Source organism: Manacus candei, unplaced genomic scaffold (genome assembly GCF_025592945.1).
Source record: "Manacus candei isolate 608988 ecotype Guabito, Panama unplaced genomic scaffold, ASM2559294v1 h1tg000059l, whole genome shotgun sequence".
In the NCBI taxonomy this organism is placed as follows: domain Eukaryota; kingdom Metazoa; phylum Chordata; class Aves; order Passeriformes; family Pipridae; genus Manacus; species Manacus candei.
In genome coordinates, this window is record NW_026138107.1 from 861,236 (window position 1) to 873,749 (window position 12,514).

A 12,514-nucleotide genomic window follows, 5' to 3' on the forward strand; every position below is an offset into this window, starting at 1 on the left:
TGGTGCTAAATTTCTCCTTTTTTTTTTTTGTTTTATTTTCTGTTGTTCTGTAGATTCTCAAGTTCTTCAGGAGCCAGGGGATAGGTCACACTGGTGTGTGGTGGCATACTGGGAAGAGAAGACGCGCGTGGGTCGGCTGTACTCTGTCCAAGAGCCCTCCCTGGATATCTTCTATGATCTACCTCAGGGGAATGGTTTCTGCCTCGGACAGCTCAACTCAGACAACAAAAGCCAACTGGTGCAGAAGGTCCGCAGCAAGATCGGCTACGGCATCCAGCTCACCAAGGAAGTGGACGGCGTGTGGGTGTACAACCGCAGCAGTTACCCCATCTTCATCAAGTCGGCCACACTGGACAACCCCGACTCCAGGACGTTGCTGGTTCACAAAGTGTTTCCGGGTTTTTCCATCAAGGCTTTTGACTACGAGAAGGCGTACAGCCTGCAGAGACCCAACGACCACGAGTTCATGCAGCAGCCGTGGACCGGATTTACCGTTCAGATCAGCTTTGTGAAAGGCTGGGGCCAGTGCTACACGAGACAGTTCATCAGCAGTTGCCCGTGCTGGTTGGAGGTTATTTTTAATAACCGATGACTCGAGACAGTGTGGACTCATGACATTTATACTACTTTGCTGCTACTATTTCCTTCTGAGTGCTTGCTTTTCATGCAAACTTTTTGGTTTTGTTTTGTTTTTGTTTGTTACCCCTCTCTTCGTTTTGAGAAATAGCTTATGGAAAGATATTTTTTTTTTTTCTCGCCTTGGGGGTATTTTGATAAATATATCTATTTTTTAGAAGTGTGAATGACCAATGACTCAGAAGGGTGAGAGAAGGGTGCAAGGGGGATATCTAGAATCACATAAGATAATTATTTCACACCTTTGAAGGGGATCGACGGATTTGAAAGCCACTTGCTCTATGTTACAGCTCCTTCTCTTGGACAAATCAACAAGATACCTGTATTTTTTACGCACCACCTTCCCAACCCTGGTGACGGTGACACCGAGATCCCTTCCCCAGCGGTGCTAACCCTGCGTTGCCGCCGGAGGATGGTGCAAAACTTTCCCAACCGGGTCTTTTACCGACCCTTTTGAATTTTTATTGTGTTTTTCTTGTTGCTGGGTTCGTGTCTTGTCACTGTGTTCATCCTTCCACTGCTTTTTCCGTGTGTTTTACGGCCGTGGATTTGATGCAAGGGGAGAAAACAACAGCGGAGGAGCTTCGCCCATGGCCCGTGCTTGGTAATTTCAGCTGAGATGTGAAGCGACAGAAGCCTAAGCCTAAAAAAAAAAACCCAACCATAAAACAAAACAAAAGAAAAAAACCAAATGGGGAAAACAAAAAGACAAAGTGTTCACCATAGTTGGTCTGTTGTAACCTGCTTAGATCAGGTTATCCAGGTACCACCTTATCTGGAAATGCAGTTGTGCTTTCATTTCTTCTTGAATTCATACACGAGTATGATACTTTTACACTGTTCTTAGCTCAATGAGCATGTTTAGACCTTAACATAAGCTATTTTTCTAAATATAAAGGTTTAATTGAACAAGAGAGCATTCTCATTGGATCTTTAGCATTGTAGTGCTTTCGAAATACACACACACACACAAAAAAAAAAGGACTCCTTAAAAAACCCTGAGATTTATTAAAGAAAAAAAATGTATTTTATGTTATATATAAATATATTATTACTTGTAAATATAAAGACTTTTATAAGCATCATTATTTATGTATTGTGCAATGTGTATAAACGAGAAAAAATAAGAAAGATGCACTTTGCTTTAATATAAATGCAAATAACAAATGCCAAATTAAAAAAAAAAAAAAAAAAAGAACACGAGATTGGTGTTTTTTCTATGGGTGTTATCATCCAGCTGAATGTTGTTGTTTTTTTTTCTAAAGGAGTTTATGTTCTGTTAAAAAATAAAAATGTACACTTGATCCCAGGCTGTGCCAAGTGGCTTTTTTAGTGGTGGGGGGGAGGCAGGCAGGAGAGATGCTGCTCCAAGTGGGTCCTGCGTGGGGTCAGCGGTGGGAGCTCCCACCCCAGTCCTGTGTGGGGCTTCTCTGGTGTGGGTGGCACCGGGGTGGGTTCATCCTGAGATCTGGGTTCTGTTGGGTCGATTTGGTGCACGTGACTTTGGGCTCCCCAGCTTGAGTGCACCCCGTCAGCCCCAAGAGTGGAGGGACTGGCTGCCCAAAATCTGCTGGATTATTGTTCCTGTTTTTCATAATTTCAGCTTGGAAGAACCCCAGTGCTAAGGACACAGCTCACATTAGACGCTGTCCCTGTCTCTGAAATACCCGGGGAGGCCAAGCTTCTGCTCTGTGCTGGGACACAGGTGTCTGTGCCACCAGGTGAGGAGGAAAATTTGAGAAGAGGAGGAAGCCTTCGTGGGTTTCCCCAATTATTTCCCACCCCTTTTATCTCCCACCCCTCTGGAAGTAAAGGTTTTTATTCCTTTTGCCCCGCTTCACCCTTCCTTCAGGCATTCACTGCCCCACATCCCCCTTGCGCACGTGCTCTGCCAGGGAGAAGATCCCTACAGCTGGTTCCTGCCTTTTGGGGAGAGGGACCTTGAGTGGAACTGCCAGAGTCCTGGAGACTGGAGGATGTGAAGAAGTAAAAGGTTTGTATTCTACCCCACCAAAATGACTGGACCCCGGGAGTGTGACTTTAGCCTCTGCTGTCCTTTGGGTGGTGGATGGACGTTGCAGCAGATCAGACTGTGAACAAAAGCTCCATGATGTACCTTCTGTTCAGTGGAGAGGTGCTCATCCCAGAGGGGTTTACTGAGATACAGCATTTGGTTGTCTCTGAATGGACTGTGTCTTCAGCTGGATTCATGTTACTGAACCCATGAACCAGCTTCAAAACGGCTTCTGATTGTGTGCACGGTTTGTGTGGGAGTTTCCAGGCTCTCACCTTGTCCTTCAGGTGGGAATCAGCATGGAAAGCTGAGGGCACGATGAATGCAGCCATTCTGTCTTGCTTGATGTGTACTGAGAGGCAGCTGTAAGAACAAGTCTTGAAACAATGCCATCTACACTACAATTTGGCTTTGGCCAGCAAACTTGAAATATCCAATAATCACATGACACCTGCGTGCTCCAGCAGCCAAGCTGGCAGTGATGACGTGTCAGGAGCTCAAGGAACACTATCAAAGGTTCTGCAGGTGAAGGATGAAACAGACAACTTCATTGCAAAGCCAACTGTTGACTCCTTATGTGTGAGTTTTTGTAGCATTGATCTGTGTGAGCAGGTCTGTGTGGGCAGTAGTGACCTGGGGTTAGATCATTCCAAACCTAGGAGCCACCACATCAGTGACCACTCTGGGGTTACAGTCAGCTGTCTGACAAGCACAGAAATCTGAAAAATCCCAGAATGGTTTGGATTGGAAGGGACTTTAAAGATCATCTCTACCACTTCTCTACCATGGGCAGGGACACCTTCCACTAGACATGGTTGCTCCAAGCCCCGTCCAGCCTGGCCTTGGACACTTCCAGGGATGGGGCTGCCACAGCTGGGTGGCTTTTGCCTTAGATTAACCAAAAGATGGGGAATATTTGGTTCACTTGTACTTCTCCCACCTCCAAACTGTGCTTCTGAAAACTGCTTGTGGATCTTAAGCCAGAAGAGATGAGATGATAGTTTTGCCTCTGATGTGTGGCACCAAAGTAGCATTGAGCCATGTGGACACACCAGAGAACTCTGCATTGTAGAGATGTTTTGCAGATGTTTTCACCTGGTTCCATGAGGTATGTGCTGTATCCTGGTGGTAAAAGCCCTGAAGTAAAATTGTAGCTTTGTCCCTTGAACTGAGATCTGGTTCTTATTCTCACTCCTCAGCCCATGAGATGTGACCAAATAATTTAACCTTCCTATCTTTCAGGGTTTCCTCTTGTGAGGTACAGAAACTACATGAAATTGCTCATCCCGAAAGCCGAAAGCAGAAGATAAAAATACTGTACCCCTAAATGAACTCTTCACAGCAGCTTTCCAAAATATATAGGGTCACAATAATGCTCAGAGGCTGAAGCTGCTCTATCATGGAGACAGAAGTGACATGGCTGGGAGAGCTGGGAGTGGTCAGCCTGGAGAAGACTCCAGGGAAACTTTAGAACCCCTTCCAGTGCCTAAAGGGGCTGCAGGAGAGCTGAAGAGGGACTTTGGAAAAGGGCCTGGAGGGACAGGACAAGGGGGAATGGCTTCAAACTATTAGAAAGAAATTCCTGGCTGTGAGGGTGATGAGGCCCTGACACAGGCTGCCCAGAGAAGCTGTGGCTGCCCCTGGATCCCTGGAAGTGTCCAAGGGCAGGTTGGATGAGGCTTGGAGCAGCCTGGGACAGTGGAGGGTGTACCTACACGTGGCAGGGCGGTGGAATGAGATGATCTTTTAACTGTTCTATTGTTCTATGACAGTGCAAAGAGGAAAAACGATCCAGTAAAGCCCAGAGTTTGGCCATGGAGGTGCCCCCCAGATGGGTGCAGTGCCAGCGGGCTGTTTTTGGAAGGTGCAGTGAAGGGTCTGGGACGTCCTCCACACCCCTTACCTGACTACCCCTGGCCATGGCTATGACACATTGAACTGTCCAGACCTTCAGGTGGACATGCTTTTCCAGGTCAAATGTTAAATCATCCGGAGAATGACCTGAAAAGCCTCATGGCTCACTTTATTTTATGGGATCTTTGCTTGCATTCATCTGTCAAAATAAACGACCCGGCGATGCTGTTCACAGTAAGAAAGCTGAGAAATAATCAGCAAAACTATGGCTTTTCAGTGCTATGACAGCTTTAGCTAAAATGTTCCAGCCTTCACCTCCTGCTGAGCTAATTTTAGCCCTCATTCAATGCAACAAAAAGAAAGGGAAAAGAAAAAAAGAACGTGACAGAAGGTTGCTGAGCACCAGCTCATATGTGTCCCCATTCACCCAGAGCTCACTTAGCTCTAGAACTGGTAGATTTGGGGTGAGTGGGAGGTAGTCTGAAGGTTAAAATAGAGATTGGAGGTTAAGCAAGGAAGAATTTCCCCTTGCCTGGGGTTTGCCAATGCTGTAAATCCATCTTTAGGGCTCAGAAAAGTTGCAGCCACAGGAAGCAAAGCGCTGACCTGGAGTAAACCTGGTCTGAATAGAACCACAGCCCCGACCTGCCCTTGGGTGGAGGATCTGCGGGCAAGAGCAGAGCCAGGTCCTTCCCAAATGACAGGTTGCTCCTGGACAGCAACATGATGTCCTTCTTGCTTCATGCCCTCAGCACCTAAATTCAGGTCTCCCCAGCTCCATTAACATCTTCCAGCAGAACAATGGAGGCCCTGGGACCTCACCTATCCTCGTGCTCTGTATGGCTTAGCTGTGGATTCCACTCTTCCCTCCTTGGAAATCACCTTAGGGAAATCTCATCCACTTAAGAGGCTCAGACATCAGGTGGTTGAGACAGTCTGAAGTCCAGATTTTCCAGTGGATGGCAGGACATGTCTCCCTCCTCTCTTCCTCAGAAAAGGATTTCTCTGAAAATTTGGGATGTCTGACATCAGCCTGTCCCTGTTAACTGTGCTCTTTCTTTGGACCACAGCTCCAGAATCATCAGTACTAAATCTTCTAATGACATATGGCAACAAAGTAAATTGCAGCACGGTTGGGCCTTTTTTTCCCCAATGTTGCCAAGCAGTAACTGAGGAGTGCAATAAAGAGGGGTCAAACGATGCAGTTATTGTGGTAAATCATACGTAAAATATTGTCAAAATGTCAGCTGCTGATGTACTGTAAGGGAAGGTGGTAAAATTCCACCCTCTTGAGGTCATGGTTTTTCACATAGGAAAACCATTTGCAAGTGGTGCAGAGCCATGATCCCAGTCTCAGGTAATGCTCAGCATCTGACTCACTCCTCCGACTCTCCAAAGTATCTGTGGACTCTTGTCTTGCAGGTTGTCTTCCAGCCCATGAGATGAATGGGTCCTTCTGCCCATGTCCCTGGTCTGAAAGGCCTTCTGGAGGCAAAATGGTGAAAAATTGGCTTAGGAGGAATTAGTAAACCCACCCCCCCCACATGGAAACAGCATTTTCTTTGTGCTGTCTACGTGCATTTTAAAATTCATCCTGGTTTGCTGGGCACGCAGTGGAGACATATCAAGGTGGGGACAAATGTCTGGTGGTTTAAGGGAGGAGATGAAAATGGGCTGGGACAGCTAATTGGGAAAAATATTCACAGCAAGAAGTGATGGATGGAGCTTCTCCCATACCATACGGTATCATGGACTCACGTGGTGAGTTCTGGGCTTTTTTGGGCCAGGCATTACAAAGACCTTGCCCAAAGCAGTCTATGCACAAGCAGCAATGAGAAGTGAGGTGCTGGGGGTGACAGCAAGGCCATGATTGGACCTGAACAGCCATGGCTGAACACCCAATACTGGTTGGAGAGGTCCATCCCCTGTGATCCCACTGTGTCACCGGACTTTGGCAGGAGGAGTCCCTTCTCAGCCTTGTACAGAGGAGCCAGAGGAACATCCCCAGACTCTCCAGCAAGTCACTGTACAAATTTTTGTGTGGCTTAAAGATGAAATGAAACAAAAAATGAAACACTTGAGAGGCTTGGGTGGTTCTTGTGGTTAACGGGGAAGTCACTGCTGTGTAATGTTTACCAGCCAAGGTCCTTGTCATCAGCTCTGGTGGAAAAGCCCAGGATGTTTCCTCTTCGTCATGCTTCTGGATCACCCTTATAAACTGCCAAATTGCTCCTGCTGATGAATCTGACCATCCTCTTGGGTTTTTTTAGACACTCTGATTTCTGAAAGGAAAGAGGCTCTGATGTTCACACATCCATCTGGCTGTCAGCTGCACACATGGTTGGACTTGATGGTCTTGGAGGTCTTTTCCAACCTTGACGATTTTATGATTCTGTGATTCTGAATAACTCCTGAACCTTGTGACAAGGTTCATGAAGTCTGAAAGTGACGGAAATCTGAGGGTGAATTCATCTCCTACTTCCAGGAATGACAAAGGTTGTGTGGAGGGAGAAGACCTGAATCAGCAGCTGTGCTCAAAGCAGTCCGGGCTATGCTGTGACTCATCCTCGTGGAGGGACCCTGTGGTGGGAACAAGAGTCTGCTTTTCTGTCTGGGCTGGAGTGATGGTCTGGGCTTTTGGGATGCTCATTGAAGCAAGGAAAAGCAGTGCTGATCAGGAGCACAACTCTTCTTCAGTGGCTAAGACACCCTGTGCAGAGGGATATTGGTGTCCCTGTCCCCAGCCCTGGCGTGTGCCTCATACCATCTGACGTATTTACTTCAGCCCATTTGGGCTGAAACAAGAGATTAAGGGTGCCTGGGTACCCTCCACACACAGCTCAGTCTGTAGGCACCATGGAGAGGTTGGGGGTGTTCTAAATTCCTTCAGCCAAGAGATGTTGAGCCCCTCTGAGCAAAGCTGATCCTGATGCTGTGGGCAGGTGCTCAGAGATGGTGGCTCCATCCCTTGCATTTGAGCGAGCTTAGGGCTAAAGGGAGGAAGGCTGAGGCCCACCGGGTTGTTAGATCAGCTCTGAGAGTCAAATCTGGGTGGTTTCATTAGCTTTCAGTGTGGTGAAGTGTTTGCAGGCTTTTTTTGTACCAGACGGGAACAAAGCAGCGCGAGTCAGACGGCGGTGCGGGTGCTGTCGGTTACCAGGGTTACAACACGCATGGGAAAAAGGGAAAAAAAATCCCACATATTGCAAAGCACTAACTACTAATTTTGCTGCTGTGGCGATACAGAGGGCTGGCATTACCATGGATGTATTTATATCCCCTGCCCTGTAGAAAATATGCAAGTTATTCTCAGGCGTGTGCATACCCAAGTCTGGAGCTGGACCACCAGAGACCTCCAGGGAGTTGCTGTGTGAGAGTTAAGGGGGTCTCCTCTTATTCCCCACAGCTGTCCAGATGAGAATGTCAATCTGAATATGCTTAAAATAGGGAAAATCACATTCTAACCCCAAAGGTATCTGTTTTACACAAAGCACCCTACAAAGGAAGGAGTAGACAGCTTGGGGTCCCAACCTTCAGCGCCAGTATCACACCTACCAAAGCCTGTCAGCTCAATTCAGAGCCAATCTCCAGTGGAAAATGGGTCAGGAAACAAGTTTTGCCTCTCATCAGCAAGGTAAGCCAAGGCTGAGAGCTTGCAAAAGGCAGAAACTAGAAAATAAAGAGAATGTAAAAGGGGTCCAGTGAAAGATAATGGGAAACAAACCTGATGGAGGTGACAGAATGGAAACCAACCTTCCTGATCTTGATGGGAGCTGGGTGGTGAGATCCCACAGAGCAGTGGGTGGGCAGTGTGGTCACCTGAGTTGGCTGCAGGAGTCAAGGGGCAACACTGGTGCAAACAAAACCAAACCCCTGGAGATGCCCCAGCACCCCAAAAGGCCCTGCTGGAAGTGGTATTTACTCCTTCCCTGGAAGCTCTGGCCCTGCGGTTTGGTTCTTCCAGCCCAGCATGCCGTGGGGAAGCTGGGATGAATTTCATGGTTGGAGAATTTTCTGTTTTTAATAATTGATCAAGGGCGAGCAGTGGGGATGGAAAGGCCTCGTGCAGGGATGTGCTGCTTGTGGGCTCACCGGCAGAACCACTTCCAACCAGGAGACAGAGTGGAGCAGGAATGGAGGGAATCGCCTCCATGGGACGGACTGTTCAGGGCTTTACAGCCTCCACAACCAGGCGGAGAGGTTTGCTTTCATCTCCCCGCCTGCAACATCTGCAGCCTGGACTCGTAAAACTTTCATTGTTACTTTAACCCTTCAGGGTCTTTTTTTTTTTTTTTTTTTTTAGGGATTTTGTTTTGGGACAAAAGGCTGCAGTTGTGCTGCCAGCTCCGTCTGCTGCCCCTGGAGAGAAGGACAGTGGCACCTGAACCCTCAACTGGGATTGTCCCCTGGAGACCTCTAGCCTGAGAGAGACTGCTGGACCAGGCCAACACTGATGTTTTAGTGTGCCTACTATCAAAACAACATTTCTTGGGACTTTTTTTTTGCAGGGATGCATCACCACACTTGGCAGCAGCGTGGCTCCAGGGTTGGATTGATTTTCAGCACAGTCAACCCTGATGTTCCTAATCCAAAGCCTTTCAGCTCTTGGAGGTCATGCTGAGTTCAGGAGGAAAATTTCTCACCTGGGGCATATTTTTGTTGCACGGAAACAGATCTCTAGATAGGGACCTGCTTTGCTAGAGGAAACCGATCTCCAGATACAGACCTGCTTGTAACTTGGGAAGCTCCAGGAAGATGGAGCCAGGGTGATTTTGGTGTTCAGAGCTCAGCAGTTTCTAATACACCCATCTCCTTCCAGTAGAGATGCATGGTCCAGTGAACTACCTCAGCTGAAGCAATAAGGTGCACAAGATAATAATAAAGCAGAATATGATGAATGTCTAAACTGGACCTGAAAGTGGAGGTGGTCTTCATGAAGAGCAGGAAAGCACAAGGTACAGCAGATCTTGGTTATACATTTCTGTGCCAAAGTCTTAGCTGCTTTTTGAAGCTCCATGTAAGGTTCCCACTTGTGGATTCTGCTTGGTGTGGCTGCAAAAGGCTGACAAGCATCTGTGAGCTCCTGGAGCCATGTAGGTATGAAAAAGTGGAAAGCACAACTCTCCAGTCCTCCAAATGTAGAAGAAAGTTTAGAAGTGCAGGATGAAGAGTCAGAGGGAGAGGAGGGAAAAAATGGCTATCCTGACTTTTAAATCAGCCTTAGGATGGGAGCAATTCTTTTTGTTTTTTTTAATAGTTGGATTGGCAGGGCTTGGCTGGGCTCTGGGACTCTCACTGGGAACAACTGAGGACAGTCCCAGGCTTGTCGTGCCCAGAGGTGTGCAAATGCTCCTCCATCAGGCACTGAAACCTCCAAACCTGCTCCAAGTAAGCTGCGATGGATTGAAGGATGGGGGAAGAGGGAAAAGGCACACCTTGCACAGAGAAAAGAAGTCATGATGGAAATGGATATATTCTTCCATATCCGTCATTCCCTGAAGCAAATTTCTGCTCCTCTGTGGCTTTGTTTTGAGTGGTTGTATCTCAGAGTCTGACCCAGAACCCTAAAACCTGGACTTTAAGCTTGGCTTTTGGTATCTGGCCCATGGGTGTGATCTCTCTTCCGCATCTCACAGTTACACAGTGGTTCATAGTCCATGCTGGCCTCACTCTGCCAGTTTCTCCTGCTGCTGCAGCCTTCCAGATGCATCCCTGAGCTTGTCACATCACAGAAACACTCTGAGTGACCTCGGGCAAAGTGCTTCTGCCTTACTTTCCCCTCCCTCTCAGTTATCAGCCCCTGTGCGTTGGGTGGCATCTAGGATGACTTTCCTCCACCAGCAGAATTTGTTTATTTTAGAGGCTGGAGATGGCTTCTCCCCAGTCTATTTATAGACCTGTTGCCCAATAGAGTGCTGGAGATGAAAGCTGTGATCCTTCCCGACAGAGAACACACCACGGGAAGGGTGTTTGCAGCTGGGACATGAGCGCTGCTACCGCTGCCGGTGTTTGTAAGAGCCAAGAGACATCAAAGAGGGCATGGCACCCTCAGCTCCCAGGCAGCGGGGAGCTGAAATGCCCTTCCAGTTCAGGCATGCCTCACAGTTTGCTCAAAAAACCCCACTTCTTATTAATCTGCGATTGAAACTGTAATTATGTCATCGCTCTGAACAGCCCCATCGACAAGTTTGGGCATGGGACGAGCCTGAGCTGCTGAGGCTGGTGTGCTGTGCTCAGCCCAGCCTGGCCGCCTCTCCCGCACTCACTGTGGGGTTACCCGGGCTGGCAAACCCCACTGTGGGCCCTGGTGCCCTCTCCAGCAGGGACAAAATGCGTGCCAGGCTCCAGGGAGAGCAAAATTGCCTGTGATGGACCAGTGTGGTCACTGTGGCCACTGCCCCCCTGCACTGCTGCTGCAGTTCTGTGGTTGCTCCCACCCTCGTGGCACAAATCTGGGTGCCTGTCCTCAGTGCCTTTACCCTGCCTTCACAAAGGCCAGATTCTTCCATTTCTTGCCTGAATGGGCATCCCTTTGGGAATGCAGGGCTCAGCTGCCTCTGCAGGGTGCTTAATGCAGGCAGCAGCCCCTCAATGCACCCTGGGGGGCTTCTGGGTCCCAAAAGGGCCCCAGCTTCTGATGCTGCTGGTTCCCTACCTCCCTAAATGCCATCTCAGATGGCTGGTGCTTCCCTTGTCCCATGCACAGCCCTAGGAGCCAGGGCATCTCCTATCCCAGGGGATGCTCAGTCCTTCCTCCACCGGGGTGTTCGACCCAGCAACTCTTCTGAACACCCATCGCCCAACTTTTCTCACCCCAGAAGCTTCCACCTCCTCAGGTGCCCCTCATCCCCCAGGAAGCCAGCCCTCCAGCTCCCTCAGCCCCACACTTGCCTCTGTTTGTTCCGAAAATGCTGGTTTCAGCTTTCATTGCTCTCAGATGTTTTTTTGGACCCTATTAAATAACATTGCAATTGCTGATGTTAATTAAAATTCCTCCTAACCGCTCCCTGCTCGGCCTCCTCTTGTAACCCCTCCTTAAAACCTCATTCATTTTTGGGACCTTCCCAAACAGAGGCTCTCCAGACCCGGCTTTATTTGGAGTGTTTCTCCATGCCACATCCCTCCTCTGCAAATAAGCTCTGAGATGTAAAGCCCTGCCTGCTTTTTCTTCATCTCCATCTTCCTATCATTTTGTCTGTCCTTGGACTTTAAGCCTGAGGAACATCAAAAGGATTTATCACGTAAATGCTGGTGTTTTTGCCAGGAATGCTATCAACATCTCATGGAAACAGACCTTCTCCAGGTTGGTACATCTCTCTGGAAGATGATATTTTAGAAACTGAGCTCCCATCTGTTCAGCATTGGACCTTTAATACCTGGAGTAATGTCTACTGTATCCCTGGAGTTTGCTATTAGTAATCCCTGTTGCTGTTTTTTTGGCCCCCTTTAGAGATTTGTTGTCCCTGCTGAAGGAGAAGACATCTTCCCTCTGGAAGACTGGTCTGCAGATAACGACAGAAATGCTAAAGTGAGATATTTCTTTAAACTTCAAAACACAATCCAACCAAGGAAGCAAAATAAACTGAATAACATAAAATGGTGCTGGAAGAGAGCACTGAAAATCAGCTAACCTCCTGCTAATCCCAAGGACAATCCCGACATCCTTAAGCCACTTTCCAACATGTTCTTAAAAATCTCTAGTGTGGCCCTACAATGTTTTTTCAGGCAACTTTTTCCAGGCCTCTGTCACCCAGACTGCATCTTCCTTCCTGCAGGTTAAGCCCATGACTTCTCAGCCCTCCTTTTGTGATAATGAAGAGTTTATTTCCTTTCTCTCAACAGCCATATTTTGTGATTTACAATACACTCTCATCTTTTTTTTTTCTTCTCTAGACTAAACAGCCCCAGGTCCTTCCAGGTCTTTCCTTTCTTGGGATATCTTTTTATTTTCTAAGAACTTTACACACCGTCCTCCAGACTCCCTCTGTTACTACTTTACCACCTTTATTA

General features: G+C 47.9%; 1 protein-coding gene across 3 annotated transcripts in view; it reads left to right on the forward strand.

Annotated features, from left to right (window-relative positions):
- The window catches only part of SMAD7 (SMAD family member 7), a 29,016-nt gene extending 27,127 nt beyond the window's left edge, over positions 1-1,889 (forward strand). For 2 of the 3 annotated variants that reach the window (XM_051803736.1, XM_051803735.1), the window contains exon 5: positions 54-1,889. In XM_051803736.1, coding sequence (XP_051659696.1) covers positions 54-592 — 539 coding nt within the window. In that variant the 3' untranslated portion in view covers positions 593-1,889. The remainder of the gene's footprint in view (positions 1-53) is intronic. The other variant, XM_051803737.1, reaches the window with a different exon arrangement.
- The last annotated feature ends 10,625 nt before the right edge of the window (positions 1,890-12,514 follow it).